The 19330-nt window shown below is 42.7% G+C and overlaps 1 protein-coding gene and 1 pseudogene across 1 annotated transcript in view; one reads left to right on the top strand and one right to left on the bottom strand.

Annotated features, from left to right (window-relative positions):
* Positions 1-12866, bottom strand: part of LOC135543157 (uncharacterized) — a 33323-nt pseudogene extending 20457 nt beyond the window's left edge.
* A 1137-nt stretch (positions 12867-14003) lies between these two features.
* Positions 14004-19330, top strand: part of LOC135530976 (annexin A1-like) — a 16161-nt gene continuing 10834 nt past the window's right edge. The window contains exons 1-5 of the mRNA XM_064959163.1: positions 14004-14113; positions 14958-15029; positions 15441-15531; positions 16170-16264; positions 16454-16567. Coding sequence (XP_064815235.1) covers positions 14970-15029; positions 15441-15531; positions 16170-16264; positions 16454-16567 — 360 coding nt within the window. The 5' untranslated portion in view covers positions 14004-14113; positions 14958-14969. The remainder of the gene's footprint in view (positions 14114-14957; positions 15030-15440; positions 15532-16169; positions 16265-16453; positions 16568-19330) is intronic.

The following is a 19330-nucleotide window of genomic DNA, read 5'->3' as shown; positions in this document are numbered from 1 at the left end:
AATGGCACAGCCAGAAGAGGACTTAGCCTGGTTCCTCTCTAGGTTTCTTCCTAGGTTTTGGCCTTTCTAACCACCCGTGCTTCTACACCTGCATTGCTTGCTGTTTGGGGTTTTAGGCTGGGTTTCTGTACAGCACTTTGGGATATCAGCTGATGTACAAAGGGCTATATAAATTTGATTTGATTTGATTTTGAGGTTGCGATCGCAATTCGTTGCGAGCACAATTCATTCATCTTATTCAATCAGTCCGAGTCAGGTGGGTCATTCAATTCACTCAGCCGCTCATCTGGAGCATTTGTTCCATCTCATTCAATTCATCTGTATGCCCTTTTGACTGTTTTGCTCAATCCATTTTGGGGCAGCCAGTGTCCGTATGCATGGTCGAAAAATTAAATGATTAAATGAATTAAATTAAAATGAAATGAAAGTCCTATGGATAACGCTCTGGTGTGTTGAGGAATTGTATCACGAGGGGACTGCACAGATAGGCAAAAAGACCTGCGGATACCACTTTGTGTCCGAGAAGTGTATCAATAAACGGCTACATAGGCAGGCAAAAATTCTGCGGTTACCATTTTGTTGTGTTGAGGAAGTGAATCAGCAAAGGACTGCTCAGACAGGTAAAACCCTGTATAATACCGCTTTTCAGTGTTGAGGAAGGGTGATCAGAGAAGGGATGAATTTGCTGGTCGCTTAGGAAAAGCGTAAGATGTGTGCAAAAGGGAGTGTGAAAGTCTTCTGTCGTTGGTGGAGAAGGCGTCACGCACCTCTCCTGGATCGCTGCTCAAGAGTAAGGTGGGTACAGATAAGAACCCCTCAATTTACCATTCGGAGATGGTGGCGTAAACCAGGAGAAAGAATAACATTTAAAACAACTGATTAAACAGTGGTGGGCACAGGAAATAGAAATAATAGAAATGTGGGCAGGGGAATTCCGGTTATGGACTTGCCATCCGGACATAAATTATTTAAAAAATATATAAAAGGGATGGCAGAAACAGAATGAAAATAGGGAACAAAGAATAGAACGGACACTATAAGAAGCTAAAGGGATAAAAACATATTGTTGGAAAAATGATTAGAATAAGAGGATTATTTGAATACAAAAACACAATTTAGCAGCAGAAAAGAAAATTCCTTAAGAAACTGGACAGAAAAAAAAACGGAATCTAGAAGAGGTAAAATAAAATAAAGTGAATGTCTAGACTAGGGCAATGAATTAAGAGCCAAACAAAACAAGGAATACCCCGTTGCAAGATACTGTTCTATCAGGGTCAAGGAAATAAAATAAAAGTTGTTAAAATAGAAGTGGAAGTGTTTATGCAACGAGAGAATAGGTATCTAAATAAAGAGATGGGAAAAGCAACTGATGCCGGGTGCAGCGCAGAAGTTAGAAAATATAAAGTAACCTGGATAGAGGAAATAGGGTGTGGTCTGACACCCAGAGCTAAACGGAACTGTTGGAAGATACTTATTAAAAGCAGAGAGAGAGTGGTTTTAGGAATTAGACAGTAGGGTTAGACAGTAGGGTGAATTGGATCTACATTAGAGGAACTAGCACAATCAAGGAAATGACATTTTGTGTTAGTACCCATAGACGCTTAAGTAAAGCCTTGGCTGAGATTGGGAGAAGAGCAGGAGTTTGAGAGAGGGAAAGGAATAACCGGAAAACAAGGAAAAGAAACAGAAGTTGAAATGTCAGTAGCACTGAGATAAGTAGTGGATAACAAATAGAAGATTAATGATACTTAAAACACAGACTGTTACTAGATTAAAATTAAGGAAAATATTGGTAACGATAAAACCAAGGCTGGCCGTGGGGAGACCAAGAAAACAAGCGGTCAAAATGAATAAAACGGCAGTAGAAATCCTGAGCAGCAGGTATCCCCTATGCAGGGAAGAATTTACTAAAATATCTCAAATGGGAACAACGCACCAAGAAAATGGGTACGAGAAGGCTAGAAGGAGGAACGTTTGATGTCACAGCTTGTGAGAAAATGGAGACGCTGATAAAAAAAATATAAGACTAGTGACACAGGGAAGAAGAGAGAGGACAAGAAAGAAAGGTACTGAGGATGTTTAAAAAAGGAGAAGGGTTGTTGAAAGGTATATAGACAGCTAGAGGAATGTTGAAGAAAGAATGAAAAGTCAGACAGGAAGGTGGAATGGTTTAAAAAAAGAAAAACTCCACCATACACCAGTGAGCAATAGCCCCTGGTGTCGGGAGTGGTGGAAATAAAGGGAGAAATAGAGGTGGAATAGGAGAAAGACTCCCTCTGTGCCCTCTAAGGTAAAATAAAAGGACATGGAAAGGACAGGGGAGACTGAGCAAGGTGCAGGAAGGAACCCAGAAAAGTTTAACTGTTTTGAAGGATTAAGGCCTTAGCAAAAATGTAGGTAAAAAAAGATGAATATGAAGAATCACTGGAAGATGACATAATAGCTGAAATGGAAGCAAAAAGAAAGAGAGTGGACAGAGAAATAAGAAGGCTAGAAAAACTCTTAATTGAAAAGGGGGAGAGAGAAAAAGAAAAAGAGCGAAAAGAACAGGCGTGTAGGGAACGAGATGGGGAGAGCGGAGAAGATAGCCAGTTTTATGGAAATGGTCTATGGCAGGGAAAGGGAAAAAAGAGAGCTGTGGAGTAGGAGGAAGATGAAAGAACCTGAAAGATATGGTGCACAATGTCCAATTTTGATAAAAGGTACTCAAGGGCACTATATCCTATAGGGCTCACAGGACCTTGAAGGGTTGGTTGCCCGCCTACCTGATCTCCATGATGGAGCAGGTAAATGGATTAGGACCTTTGAAGAACAAACCATGGGGAAGCTACTGGCTGTGGGGAATCTGAAGGCACTGCTGGCGAGAGTAGTGGGAGTGGCAAAGATGGAGGATGTACCAAGGTCCAGTAACCTGAACGAGGCAATAGGGACTACACTGGAAGATGGAATAGACTTTGACTCACACTGCCCTGACTTTTGATGGGTTCTAAGAAGGGAATACACGGCAAAGATTGATCCAAAGTCACTAAAAGGGGAAGCACTGGGGGAGACAGAGAATCCAGCTGCGTATCTACATGGACAGCTGAAACGACGGAGGCTGGAAACAGAACAGGATCCAGAGGAGGACCCACTGATGACAACTCTGTCCCAAAACTCAGTAATAGAAGCCCTGCCCCAGCCAGTGAGAAGCAGGCTGGAGGACGTGGTGGGACTGACTTCAAAATCACACAAAGAATTCTGTGACCATGTAATCCATGCAGTGGAAAAAGAAAGAAAGGATGAACAAAGACAAGGAACAAGCTAAATACATTCAGAGGAAGCCAACACAGCTCCAGCTGGAAGAACTAACAAACAAAGGTAAAAAGAAAGCTCCAGTGACAGCCCCGGTGCCTGAAGCAGGAACAATGGCTGCAGTCGCCCCTGGAGGACTACAACCACCTCCTGTCCAGCAGGCCCAAGTACAACCCACACCACCAGTAGTGAATGTGTATGCACTGCAACCCCAACAATGGAATAACGACAATAGGCAACAAAGACTTCCGAAAATAATCAGAAAGGAGGAAACAGGGGCCCGCAGGGACCACCTGGGATCTGTTGGGGATGCCAACAGCCAGGACACACTAGAGGACATTGTCCTATTAACCCCTGGCAACAACAGGGAAACAGGAACCAAAATAATTGTAAACAGACCGGAGGCGGCTGGCAACAAAATCAGAAGAAATCACAGGGCCCTGTGAACCCATGGGCGGAGCCTAATCAGGGATACTAGAAGTGCCCAGAGAATCCTACAGTGGAGGTTCAGTTCCCAGTGATAACCACAAGAGCTGATCAAGAACTTATGCTGCAGGTTCAAATAGAGAACAGAGGCACACCCATGATGATAGATACTGGAGCCACTTCAAATTATGCCTCTCTTCTCCCCATGTCTGGTAAATGTGCCAAAACTATAGGTCTCTCGGGACAAACACAGCTAATTCCAATGGCAGCTCCAATCCGTTTAACAGCTTATGATAAATCAGTGACCCTTCCTATACTAGTGTCAGAACATACCCCAATTAATTAATTAGAGCGATTAGAATTGGAGTAAAAAAGCATATGTTAGACAATTAACTGCTAAACATGAATTTATTTATCTCCAGGAAAAAGAGTGAAAACCTGAACCAGGACAAGAGGTTCCCGGACCTGTGATTCCAGGAGATCGGGTCTACATCCGAGTATTATATTATATAGTATTATATATTGTAATTGTTTTTAATAACCTGCCCAGGGACTGCGGTTGAAAATTAGCCGGCTGGCTAAAACCGGCACTTTTACTGAAACGTTGATTAATGTGCACTGTCCCTGTAAAAATAAAAATAAACTCAACTCAATTCTCGAAGTGGAACGAGCCAAGGCGAGAGGGTCCCTACAAGGTGGTCCTAGCGACACCAACAGCCATCCAGGAGGAAGGAAGCACTACGTAGTACCATCTAAACCACTGCACCAGAGTTCCGGAAGGGATCTATGAGTGACCATCGAGCCATGAGAAAGCAGAGGATGCTGATACACCAGGCAGGAGCCTGGAGGAAACAGAAGGAGAATCGAGCCATGAAGAAGCAGAGGATACTGATACACCAGGCAGGAGCCTGGAGGAAACAGAAGGAGAAGAGGACCAAGGAGCAACTCCCACAAGCCAACAGACACTCTCTCCTGAAGGTCCAGAGAGTCAAGAGATGGGGACGAGTGACATGCACGTTGCTCCTGTTGGCATACCTACTCTGGCAGATACCCCAGACCGGGGGCACTGACCAAGGGGGCGGAGAAACAACAAGAAATAGAGAGGAGGTTGACTTCCCTGCCATCGACTTCTCTGCCCTCTCATGGTCCCTTCAGTCTTCAGTCCTTCAGTCTTCCAGGCCTTTATTAACAAAGTATTTTGGGACATGCTGGGACAAGGCATAGTGGTTTATATCGACAACATTTTGGTCTATTCTGCTGACCGCGCCCAGCATGTCTCGTTAGTCAGGTCTGTACTGGGAAGACTGGTGGAGCATGATCTATATGTTAACCAAGAGAAGTGTTCGTTTTTCCAGTGGTCCGTGTTCTTTTTGGGCTAGCTCATATCCACAGAGGGAGTGGAGCTGGAGGAGCAACGCATCAGCGCAGTCAGGTCATGACCCATCCCCAACTCAATGAAAGCAGTTCAGCGATTCCTGGGTTTCGCCAACTATTTCCGGAGGTTCATCCTGGTTGCGCCTCTTACTTCCCTACTGAGAGGAGGTCACCAGCGGCGTCGTTGGACGGTGGAGATGGAGAGGGTGTTTGAGACACTGAAGGCACGCTTCACCACTGCTCCCGTGCTGGCACACCGGAACCCCTCCAAAGCTGCGGCCCTGCGACTTCTACTCCAAGCAGCTGGGCCCTGCCCAGAGGAACTATGACATCGGGGACAGGGAATTCTTGGAGGTCAAGAAGGTTCTGTGTCCAGCTCCTTGTCCAGGTGTGTGTTGTGTACTACCCGGCATGGCTGGTGGTGCTTGGCCTCCTCCCTCAGGTCAGGGAAACTCCCAGGCAATTCCTCCAGTACTGTCAATGTCACGGGGCGTTGTCCACCTGCGAGAAACCCACTTACACCTCAGGACATAGCGATCGGGCTGTCGTCTTCCAAGCACCTGAGCAAAATACAACACAGGCTACTGTATACACCACCAATAGACTAGAGACTGGGAGAAGAAGAGATGTGAGGACAACATAGAGATGCCTAATGACGTGGACAAAGCAGACAGCGCAGGTCATTGATAGTTTATATCAGGGGCGCAGCTTTAACTATGGACGGGGGGACCCTCCTACATTCTGAAATTGAAACATAAATGTCCTCCCCCCAGTTTTATCATTGGAATGTGATGCAAAGCGTTAAAACAGTGTGCTTTAGGACCATGTGGATGCTTCAGAGGAGTCGGGAGGCTGTTTGGAGTGTTTATCCAACTGGATAAAAAAATAATAATAAGACGTCTCCCCCACTTCTAAAACCAAAGTTGCGCCCCTGTACTCCCTGTTCACCCATGACTGTGTGGCCATGCACGCCTCCAACTCAACCATCAAGTTTGCAGACAACACAACAGTAGTGGGATTGATTACCAACAACGACGAGACAGCCTACAGGGAGGAGGTGATGGCACCTCCCACTCAATGTCAACAAAAAAAAGGAGATGATCGTGAACATCAGGAAACAGCAGAGGAAGCACCCCCCCCTATCCACATTGAAGGGACAGCAGTGGAGAAGGTGGAAAGTTTTAAGTTCCTCGGCGTACACATCACAGACAAACTGAAATGGTCCACCCACACAGACAGTGTGATGAAAAAGGCACGACAGCGCCTCTTCAACTTCAGGAGGCTGAAGAAATTTGGCTTGGCACCCAAAACCCTGACAAACTTTTACAGATGCACAATCGAGAGCATCCTGTATCACAGCCTGGTACGGCAACTGCACAGCCCTTAACCACAAGGCTCTCCAGAGGGTGGTGCAGTCTGCACAACGCATCACCGGGGGCAAACTACCTGCCCTCCATGACACCTACAGCACCCGATGTCACAGGAAGGCCAAAAAGATCATCAAGGACAACAACCACCCGAGCCACTGCATGTTCACACCGCTACCATCCAGAAGGCAAGGTCAGTACAGGTGCATCAAAGCTGGGACCGAGAGACTGAAAAAAACAGCTTCTATCTCAAGGCCATCAGAATGTTAAACAGCAATCACTAACTCAGAGTGGATGCTGCCTACATTGAGACCCAATCACTGGCCACTTTAATAAATGGATCACTAGTCACTTTAAACAATGAAAACTTAAATAATGCCACTTTAATCATGTTTACATATCTTACATTACTCATATCACATGGTATAAAATACAGGGTATACATCTATTGCACCTTGCCTATGCCGCTCAGCCATCGCTCATCCATATACTTATATGTACACATTCTCATTCACCCCTTTAGATTTGTGTGTCTTAGGTAGTTGTTGGGGAATTGTTAGATGACTTGTTAGATATTACTGCACTGTCAGAACTAGAAGCACAAGCATTTCACTACACTTGCGTTAACATCTGATAACCATGTGTATGTGACCAATACAATTTGTTTTGCCTTATGACTAGGGTTAGCAGTTGATGTTATTCTTTAACAAAACAGACCCCAAAGCAAATCAGGGGGAGGAAATAGGTTTATTCAACTAGGACAAATCATGCTTGGAAGTAAATGGTCATTCTCCCCTGTCCTCAGTGATGCTTTCCAGTGATTCTCTCCTGTGAACAAAGGGACAGGATGTAGTTTATAACCCAGCCCTAGCCTGTGGTTGACCAATTAGAATTCCTTGCAATAAAACTGGGGCCAATTGCCAAATAACAAGTATCCTATTTCAGACTCAAATATATAGTCCAATTCCTCCCATGTCTCTGCATTAATCCCCTATTACAGAAAAAACACTATTTCCATTGATCGTTAGTACTCTATTGACTCTCGCCCTCTTGACCTCTCGTACTCTGTCTCTGCATTGTGTATTTTTCTTTGAAATATTCTCATACTAGTTACAACTCCCTCTGAATGTGTTTGTGCATGCACACGTGTTTGTGAGTTGGCTGCATAATTACGTTGTTTTGATGGCAGGGCGAGAGAGCAATGCCTCCCTACTTCGTTCCCCAGAAACTTCAGTGACACGTTCTCAGTTCATGATGTATTGGTGTGTGCATGTATGATTGTTTGAACCCTGTCCCAAGCAGCAGAAAGTGTATAAATGCAGATTCATAACAAAACAACATGTAATGCCTATTATACAAAGACCATAATTTGATTACACGACACACTTATACCCTTCATAACCTTAGCAACTGTGTGTGTGTGTGTGTGTGTGTACACAAGACAGGAGTTTACACTAACTGTTTGTGTGTCTATGCAGCAACAACAAAAATAGCATCACAAGTTAATCAAGCTATAAGTATTCTGGAAATGTCCAACAGCTCACAGAGCACATTCCCCCAGTGAATGGAGCACATGTGTCGATCTCACCAGCTAGCCTAAGCTACTTTACACTGAGGTTGGTCCAGACCATATAAGATTGCATGCTGTGTCCTAGAGAGGCTCTTCGGATATGCAAAATATTCCATTCATGGAGTTCTCTCCATATAATTTAGCGTAATACTTACAGTTACACTATCTGTATGCTCAAAGTGATTCACATTCTAACAGTATGCAATAGGACACTTTCAAATATTATCATCAATAACCTACACAGCCTAATCATTTTGATCTGTACTTGTAGGCCTACTGACACAACTACGGTATGAGATACGTTCACACATTTAGCTTATTAATGACATTAAGCTAAATGAAGCGTCATAATAAAAACAAACAATCAAATCAAATATTAGATTGATTATAAATGAGCACTTTAAATTAGATCAGATCCCTGCTATGGCAATGTTGGAGACCTGCTGCTGTCCAGGAAGGTAGAGGGAAAATCTGTAACGCTGCTCGTTTTTCTGGGGACACAAACTCTGAACACTCTTTAAATATTAAACTTTAAGATGGGGTTTTACCACTTTGGTATTAGCCTGCCGCGTTCACTGCAGAGGACCAACTCCAAACAATCATCAGGTTTCCAGTGTGTGAGTTAGAGATTGTAACTAGACTAAATGAAAAATCTGTTGATGTGCCCTTGAGCAAGGCACTTTACCCTAATTGCTCTAGATAAGAGCATCTGCTAAAATGTAGCATCAGGATTTTATTAATTATCATCTAAAAGGCTAAACTGATCCAAGATCTGAGATGCTTTATGAATAGTAACTTTCGCCAACTTTGTCATTGTTGTTGCTGTGGTTGTTGTCATGCCAAACAACAGCAGAGTTGTCCAGAGCAGAAACAGAGTGTGACCTGGCTAACAGGAAGGTCAGATGACTATTAGTGACTTACTTTAAAACCACAATCTGTAAGATTTGCAGTAAGTTTTTCTGGTCAGATCACATGGCCAGGAAAAAAAACATATGAAACCACCCATGCACCATCTAAAGACCTGAATTGAAAGGCACAAAGGGAGCATCAGCAAAGCATCTGGTATAACCCAGATGCCCTAAACCCATACTTATGCCTTTTTAATGAACATTCTGACTTGGCAGGAAATGACTAATAGCATCCCTGCTTCTACTACCCAAAATACCCAGAGGACATCCATAGCCTGGCAGACAGATACAGACCTGTCAGTCAGTCAGTCAGTCGCCAGTCACTCACTAACTCACTGACAGTTGACAATACATGCCAGGCACACATACATATATAAATATGTTGTATTTCCATACACAATGAGTATACAAAACATTGGTCCACCACCTAAAGGACATCCAGTCAACTTGACACAACTGTGGGAGGCATTGGAGTCAACATGGGCCAGCATACCTGTGGAACTCTTTCAACACATTGTAGAGTCCATGACCCGATGAACTGAGGCTGTCCAAAGGCAAAAGGTGGGTGCAATATTAGGACGGTGTTCCTAATGTTTGATATACTCAGTGTACACACTGGATAGGTGCAGTGAAATGTGTTGTTTTACAGGATCATAGTAGTAGTACAGCGCCCCTGGAGCACATTAGGGTTAAGTGCCTTGCCCAAAGGCACATCAACAGATTTTCACTTTGTCGGCTTGGGTACTCAAACCAGCAACCTTTCGGTTACTGGCGCTAAAATTTTAACCACTAGGCTCCCTGCCTCCCTACCAGGGATCTAGCAAGTAAGAGTGCCACAAAACTCTTCAAGGGCCACAGCTGTGGGATGTTGTGTTTAGCAGGCCATCATCGTCCTGACTGCCTCTGCAATCTCACTCTTATCCTCTTTGATTGTAACTGCCAGTGAAAGTTATTTCACTTTATCTCTGATTCAGTCTTGTTACTCAGAGAGACAGAGCTTCTCACAACAATCCTGCTGAAATAACTGATCATTATAACTGATCATTGACAATTTTGTCTTCAGTAATGATTCTCAAACACTCAAACGGCATATTCTGAATCTGTTTGATAGGTTATTAATAGCTTTTATTTTCATGGAGTCCATTAAGCCATGACACAAGTAATCAAGTTATTTTGATGATGAAATAGGTAGACCAGGGATGGGCAACTTCAGTCCTTGGGGGCCGGAGTGATGTTACACTTTTTCTCCATCCCTAGCAAACCCAGCTGATTAAACTAATGTTTAAACTGAAGATCATGATTAGTTGATTATTGGAGTCAGGTGTGTTATCTGGAGCTGGGACAAGTGTGACACCAATCAGGCCCCCGAGGACTGGAGCTCCCCATCGCTGAAGTGGACTATAATAAGTGCACATTTTGAAGAGATTGTAGCCTAATCTTTCTGGGTAACTTGTCCAAACATCTCCATTTGATGAAGCATAGAATGTTCAAACAAGTTGAGCAGGTAGCTTACAGGTTGTCAGGTCCCAGACAGTCTTGTGGTGTTGACAACCGCAGGAATTAGCTAGTCAACCATATCCTTGAGGCACTCTTTACTGTCAGCATCAAAGAAGGATCTCTAGAGCAGTGTTTCCCAACACCAGTCCCCCAACTTCACACATTTTTGTTGTAGACCCAGACAAACTCACCTGATTCAAATTGTCAACTAATCATCAAGCCCTGAATGAGTTGAATCAACTGAGTTTTTCTGGAGTTACAACAAAATGGTGTGGTGTTGGGGGACTGGAGAACAGGAGTTGGAAATCATTGCTTGCACAGTCAAGGATGATAGGCTTACAGCAAAGATAATTAGGGGTGTTTGGTTTTTACGTACACCATAGACCTGAGATTACATAACCATTGTGGCCAAGTAGGCTCAATCAGATCAGTGGACAGTGACTGCTGGTTTCCTGCTACAGGTGTGCTACACCTGCTACAGGTGTGGATATGGACAGTCATTCATCATGCACAGGAATACATGAATTGCACTATAATGGTGACAAATGGTTAGGGCCTACATAAAGCTGTCCCAACAGCAGAGTCCCAACACCTTACCACTGCTACACTCGGCTATCAGCGGAGCCTTGTCTGGCAGCGAAACAGTTCATTCAGCCTCATTTACTGCCTTTTAAAAAAACATAGCTGACATATATGGCTCACTTGCTTAAACAAATGGGGTTTCTCCTGACAATTGAGATGTACAAACTATGGCTTAAAGGGACAACAAGCGGATAAGAGGCAATCCGTCATTTTGATTAAGACATTAATGAGTGAGCTAGGACAGACGTAGTCAATAATACTAATTGTTCAGCACTTTTGAAATGTACAGCGACAGAATTCAGAGCATGGTCCACTCATTGTCGATATCCAACTAGTTGTGTAATGTTTATGTTCCATAGGGTGGCGCGCAATTTGCCCAGCGTCGTCCGGTTTTGGCCGGGGTAGGCCGTCATTGTAAATAAGAATTTGTTTTTAACTGGACTTGCCTCAATTAAATAAAGGTTAAATAAAAAATGTCCAATGGCCGATGAGCACCGATACGTTTTATCTATAATTTCTCTTCATATGACAAGGATTAAAAAGGATTTGCCAGTAGATTGTCAACTTGATTGATGATGACTGCTAGCTAAGATTTTGAAAGTATGACGTTGAAATGATCAGTCCAATCAAAGCTACTGTAGATATAAAGTGATTTGACATCATTTTATCTGTGGCCAATGACCTTGACCCTTCTTGGATGGGCACTGTAACTCTATGGCAGCACCCAAGGGGCTTGCATTTCGAGCTCTACCCTTAGATTTGGCGGTGACATAGTGTCCTGATGAGTAACAGAACATTAAGCCAATCACAGCGCAACTAGAGAACATTATCAACCCCAGCGCTCCGTATTTTCCGCTGGGGCTCAGTGGCGACCACCCTGAAGCACTGTGTAGCATGTACTGCGCTGTAACTGCAAAATAACTACAGTTGAACTGCAGTTTAATTACAAAATGACAGCACAACTTTTTGGTAAACAGCTGAGGGGGTGGAGAAATGTATCCACTTTCAAATTCATAGACAGAGAAATGGATGCAAGGACTGACCATTCACAGTGGTGCCTCTGGAATCTCAGTCTTTTCCTCTTTGATTGTAACTGCCAATGAAAGTTATTTCACTTTATCTCTGATAGTCGTGTTACTCAGGGTGACAGAACTTCTCACAACAACCCTGCTAAGATAAATGATTACTATAAAATATTACAAAATATATACAATTTGATTGATAACAAAAAAAGATCCTTTCTGAATTTAAAAGTTATCCAATAATGAATCTACAATATTACATGTAATCAGTTTCTCCAACCCCTGTTATATGCATGCATTGAAAAGGTTGTAGCCTACTCTTTCTGAGTAACGTGTACAAACATCTCCATTGTATGAAGCATGGAATGTTGAAACAAGTTGGAGAGGTAGCTTACAGTTAGTGTCAGGTCCCAGACAGTTTGTTGCCTTGACAACCACAGGAGATAGCTAGTAAACCACACCCGTGAGCCACTCTTTACCACCAGCCTCAAAGGAGGATCTCTGGGAATCACTGTTCACATAGTCATGGATGATAGGCCTACATTAAAGATAACCAGGCGTGTTTGGTTTTACATACACCATAGACCTGAGATGATATAACATTCGTGGCTATCAAGAACCTAAAAGGGTTATTTGGCTGTCCCCATAGGAGAACCCTTTGTAGAACCCTTTTTGGTACAAGGTAAAATCCTTTTTTGTTCCAGGTAGAACCATTTTGGATTCCATGTCAGAGGGAACCCAAAAGGGTTCTCCTGTGGGGACAGCCGAACCCTTTTTGTACGAGTGTCTGCTGGTTGCCTGCTACAGGTGTGGATGGACAGTCAGTCATCATGCGATGGAATGTGAGGTGTTTTCAATGAGGCAAAGCAGAACCTAAAAGGTTGGAACCAAAAGGGTTTTACCTAGTACCAAAGAGAAGTGAAAAGGGGTGGTTTCCTCTCACTAATCTATAGAGATGTATCAAAACAAACAACTATGTAGGTAACTCTTAAAAAAAACATTGACAGAGGCAGGCGCAAGCTTGGCAGGCAACTTACAGGTAGCATCAGCTCTCAGACTTGTGGCCTTAACAACCACGGGAGGTAGCTAGTAAACCACACCCTTGAGGCACTCTTTACCGCCAGCCTCAAAGGAGGATTATACATGCGATTATACATGAGATAAAATTGATAGTTTAATCATGTTTTAAAGCTTTACAGCAGGGATCATCAACTAGATTAAGCCATGGCTGATTGTTTTCTTGAGTGGATGGTCAGTGGGCCGGAACGTAGACTGCAAATTGAACACAAGAAGTCCAAACAGATATAATGTTTGACAAAAACTGAATTATTTCAAACCTTACTTATATTTGTTCACGTGTCTCTCTATTATGCGTGGGAATACTCAGGAACATATTTCTTAAATAAGAGTCACTTGGAGCTTATTTCCTGGTGTTTTTACATTCTATTATGTTTGCTCATAACCACCCGGCCACCAGTTGGGGACCCTGCTTTACAGTGTTTGTTTACAATAAATAACAAATATTACAAACAATGTAGTAAAACAAGTTCATATATTGGGCTCTGATGGGTAACGCAGGTTGAAGTATTTATAGGTTATATTCTTCAAGACTCAATGGCTAAATATCATTCATTTAAAAATCAAGGGAACACCTTTTGGCTTACCGGTAATTGTAACCCCAGATCGAAGCACAACTTCCATAGGCTAAGAAATCACATTTTACTTCAACGTATAGTGTCTACATTAAATATTGAATTTGTTCACATCGACACAAGAAGGAAGTTTACTGACCAATCCACATCTGTTTTCATTTAACCAAATTGTGTCAGGACTATCCGTTTTTTCGACATGGCTGCTATTAATTTACTGACGACTTTATTGCGCTGCATGGAAACGTTTACGCAGTCTTGAAACCAGAAGTGCCTGTCCAATGGTACGTATTGAGAGTGTGGGTTGCACCGTTGCTACCGTAGGTGGGGTTTTTCGTGTGTATATATATACATGGTTGTGCAAATTCCCAACCCCCCTGCAATCTCAGTCTGAGAAAGTTTCACAGGCATCATCTGTGGCCAGCTGGTAAGATATGCAATTTTCAATATATATATATTATATATATATATATATATATATATATATATATATATATATATATATTAGATTCAATATACCTTCTGCAGGAAATTGAGCACCTCGACTTCCAATCCCAGATAACAATAATTTGTTGTTGTCATGAACCATTATATTTTGCATTTGGGAACTCTCCTTTTTCGGGACGTTGAAAACGTGTTTTAGATGGGAAACTAACTTCCCTGTTTCTTTTGTCGCTCCGATCTGGTAGCCAGTGTGGCTGTGGCGTAGTAGTAACATTTCAGAATGATTTTGATTCCTTATTTTCTGTAACGGTTGCATTTACCTGAGTGAGCAGATCATGTTATGTCTTGAAAAGCATTGTGAACTAACTGAGTAAAAGTGACAAAACGGTTAAAGTTTTGAGTGAGTTCTACATGATTCCAGTTAGGCGCGGGTCATCACCAGATTTTTGTGCGAACATTGTGCGATAGATGGGGGCAGTTTGTTCTGCAGTGACACACATAAGCTGTACAGCCTCATAAACACATTTCTATCCAGTTGTTGTAGGCATATAATTGTATTCTATGGAATGATGATTAGCCGATATAAGTGGCAGCCTATCATAGGCAGAGACATTGTTTACTTTTGTGTTGGGGTTGAGTCCATGAAATACAGTTTGACAAAATATATGCATGTTCTGGTACTGTTACTGTAGCATATTCTGGCATCAAAGAATTAGCTTTTAAACTATTAATTATTTTAGAAATGCAATAGACTTTGATGTCAATATAGAGGATATTATTAATACTGTACTGTGGTTATTACTGAATCCCCCTGTTTCTCTCTGCAGACCTGTTCCACCATGTCCTTCATTGCAGCCTTCCTGGAGCAGACCGTCTATCTGGGCATGCCCGATGACATGGTAGGGTTCTGTTCCACTTGCTTGGGGAATAGCCTTGAATCGGCAAATATTTACCAGGCTGTGTTTGTACATTTCTAGCCAGATAGAGAGGAGGGGACGGGGGAGGACAGAGTGAGAGCAAAAGTGATGGATGTTGAGGGTAAAGAAAGAGGGTCAGTCTGAGACCGAGTCATGGGAGGAGAGATGGGTGACCATACTTATCTTGTGATTCATAGAAGGAATTTAGTAGGTGGAGCCCTTCGGTTCAGAACCATTAGAAACCAAAAATGCACAATTCCTTCCCTTTCCCACTCTATCCCTATTCCTTGTATGGAATGTTTCTCCCTTTGCTTCTTAATTATTCTCTACATTTTGTAAAGGTATCCATTGATTCACTGCATGGCAGCTAAGTGAAATTGTTCTCTGTCTCAGACCTTACTCAATCAGGGCACTGTGATTCCATACCCGCTTTTCAGTGCCGATGGGGATGCAGGCATCTTGGATAAGGCCATCAAGACCAAAGGTGAGGTTCACACACACACACACATAATGTTTGAATGTGTTTCATAGCAGAGAAGCTTAGGTGAATAGAACTCACTCCGTGTGTAACATGAGGCAGCATAGGGGGACATTCTGAGAGGGAATGTGAGCATGTGTGTACATGTCTGTTTCTATTGTCTTTTGCAGGGGAGTAGTCAAAGATTTCTCACCGTACGCCTGGGGCCACACAGATTTTTTTTGTGTTAGTTTAAAAAATGGATAAGGGCTCATGGATTAGGCTAGGCAATGGTGTTTCCTAGAGACGGGTTGGCTGTTTAGCAACAAAACCGACAAGTGTACAACTATTTGGCAAAACAGATGGGATTGGCTATACTTCGTCTGAAGTTGTTGGCTAGGTATCTAGCAAATTTGTGCCATATTAGCATAGACAGGACATTAGTCAAAACAAGACATGGTATCAATAAAACGATTAAACGAGATGAAACAAGACACCCATGATTCCCTACATGACAGCTTTTTGTCATTTGTTGCTAGCTATCTGACAGTTCAGAATCATAACACACACCTTCTGGCCACACCGACGCATGCTCATCATTTTCGTGACGTTGTCAGCCAACCCATCTATTGAACAAGTCATTCCATCTTGTCTCTGTGACGTAGGTGTAGATGAGAACACCATCATTGATGTGCTGGTGAAGAGGAGCAATGCCCAGAGACAGCAGATTAAAGCTAGCTACCAAAAGGCTAGTGGCAAGGTAAGACGGGACACCCACTAGGTGCTTTTGGTTTAGCATGTGCGGGTGGCGGCTCGTGGGTGGAATTCGCACTTCAGGATCAATGGAACGATGCAAAATGTGCAAACTCCAGCCACCTGGTGCACCTAGAAAGCTTAAACACACACTTGTGTATGACTGTGGAAGTGTGTATCAACCCTCTATCTGCAGCCTCTGGAGACTGCCCTGAAGTCGGCCCTAAATGGAGAGCTGGAGGATGTGGTTCTGGCACTGCTCAAAACGCCAGCCCAATATGATGCCCAACAGCTCAAACTGGCCATGAAGGTACTCACTCACCCAGTCACTCACTCAGTCACTCACTACTACTAAGAATATACAATACTACTTAGAATACAAACAAATGTGTATCTTTCCCTCCGTTCGGGTGGCCTAGAGATGGTAACAGATATAATACAAATAATTATAGAGTAATGATTACCTTCTAAAGAGGACACTGGGATGACATCATCCTGTATTGTTGTTCTGCTGTTTAGTCAGACCCACCCACTTCCTAACACCCTACCCATAGTTACTCATTCTGCTTTATTATAGTGTTGTGTAATAACGGTGGGACTTTTAAAATGTGTGGGACTGTCTGTCTTCTTTATACAATGGGTGGAGCTGTTTTAATATGTGAGGAGACGGTAAGAAAAGTGGTGATGAGTACCTACTGTACTTTAAGTTTCACGATACACAAGTCTGTGCATGTGCAGTGTGTGTGATCCCAGCTAGCACATTTGGCTTCTAGGAAGTTGTGGGAACGTATGTTTTTGGTTTCCCATTGGTTCTGGTAACTAAGCCATACGTTTCCTGACTGGTAAAATGGTTGCATGGAGGTTCCTATGGTCCCTTTAAAGTTTTCCTGGGAGGGTTATTTAAAGAGCTGAAGCCAGAAATATAAATACCCAAGTGTTGGTCTCTGTTTCCCCAGGTTATTATTTCAGATTTTTGGAACAAATTTGTTTACTTCCCTGTTAGTGAGCATTTCTCCTTTGACTAGGTAATCCACCTGACAGGTGTGGCGCATCAATAAACTGATTAAACCGCATTATCATTACACAGGTGCACCTTGTGCTGGGGACAAGAAAAGGCCACTCTAAGATGTGCCTTTTTGTCACACAACACAATGCCACAGGTCTCAAGTTTTGAGGGAGCATGCAGTTGGTTTGCTGATTGCAAGAATGCCCACCAGAGCTGTTGCCAGAGAATGTAATGTTCATGTCTCTACCATAAGCCACCTCCAACGTTGTCTTGGAGAATTTGGCAGATTTTACAACCGGCCTCGCAACCGCAGACCATGTGTAACCATGCCAGCCCACGACCTCCATCAGGCTTCTTCATCTGCGGGATTGTCTGAGACCAGCCACCCAGACAGCTGATGAAACTCTGTGTATGCACAACCGAGGAATTCCTGCACAAACATTCAGAAACCGTCTCAGGGAAGCTCATCTGTGTGCTCCTCATCCTCACCATTGTCTTGGCCTGACTGCAGTTCGGTTTCGTAACTGACTTCAGGGGGAAAATGCTCACCTTCGATGGCCACTGGCACGCTGGAGAAGTGTGCTCTTCACGGATTAATCCAGGTTTAAACTGTACCGGGCAGTGTACAAAACCAAAAGTAGAAGACGCAAAAACAAAACTTAACGGTAAGCATAGAGAAAGTGCACATAGAACAGATCTACTGCTTCTTAGAGATTTGCTTTCAACGAGAATGACAGACGTGTGAGTGAGCGTTTTGTTGATGTTGTGAACAGAGTGCCCTATGGTGGGGTTATGGTATGGGCAGGTGTAAGCGACAGACAACGAACACAATTGCATTTTATCAATGGTCATTTGAATGCACAGAGATAAAATGACGAGATCCTGAAGCCCATTGTTGTGCCATTCATCCGCTGCCATGTTTCAACATGATAATGCACAGCCCCATGTCGCAAGGATCTGTACACAATTCCTGGAAGCTGAAACTGTCCCAGTTCTTCCATGGCCTTCATACTCACCAGACACCAGACCATTGAGCAAATTTGCGACGCTCTGGATTGACTTGTATGATAGCATGTTCCAGTTCCCGCCAATATCCAGCAACTTTGAACCTTCATTGAAGAGGACGGGGACAACATTCCACAGGTCACAATCAACAGCCTGATCAACTCTGTGAAGTAGAAGTCGTGCTGCATGAGGCAAATGGTGGACACAACAGATACTGACTGGTTTTCTGATTCACGCCCTTACCTTTTTTGTAAGGTATCTGTGACCAACAACTACATATCTGTATTCCCAGTCTTGAGAAATTCATAGATTAGGCCCTAATTAATTTTATTTAATTTGACTGATTTCCTTATGAACTGTAACTCTGTAAAATTGTTGAAATTGTGTTGTATTTTTGTTCAGTATAATAACTTTTAGTTTGCGTTAACTCTAATCACAGGACATACGGAACTTTATTTGCTAAGGCATTATTAGTCATGCAAACACTTATTTTTTTTAAAATGTGGCATGGAGTCAGTCCGATTCGAACCTATAATCTTCTGTTCTCTATCCATAGAATTAGTTAATTGCGCCATACCATATCTTTTTAACACATACAAAGCGGTTCATTTTAGTCTATTTAAACAAACACCATTTCAAAGGAAAATAAGCGCTCATTAAGATCAGGTGTGGCCAATTAATACATTTGAATACATTTAAAGTTCCATTGTGTAACTAACTTTTTGGGTGACCCGGTCAAATTCACATAGAAATGTGAGATATACATCTGTCATTCTCGTTGAAAGCAAATCTCTAAGAAGCAGTAGATCTGTTCTATGTGCACTTTCTCTATGCTTACCGTTAAGTTTTGTTTTTGCGTCTTCTACTTTTGGTTTTGTACACCATATTGGTTATGGAAAATATATTTGACCCACCACCTCAATTCAGTCTTGTGTCAACATTTTAAATTGTGTTTTTTACATTGGATAAAAGTTCAGACTCAGAGCTACAGTGGTATATCATACACTGCAATTAAGGAACAATTGGAAAGTATTTCCACTTTGAGAAAATGGTCCTTGAATG

Source organism: Oncorhynchus masou, chromosome 1, assembly GCF_036934945.1.
Source record: "Oncorhynchus masou masou isolate Uvic2021 chromosome 1, UVic_Omas_1.1, whole genome shotgun sequence".
Lineage (NCBI taxonomy): Eukaryota > Metazoa > Chordata > Actinopteri > Salmoniformes > Salmonidae > Oncorhynchus > Oncorhynchus masou.
Note: the sequence above shows the minus strand (reverse complement) of the source record. Positions and strands in the feature narration are given on the sequence as shown.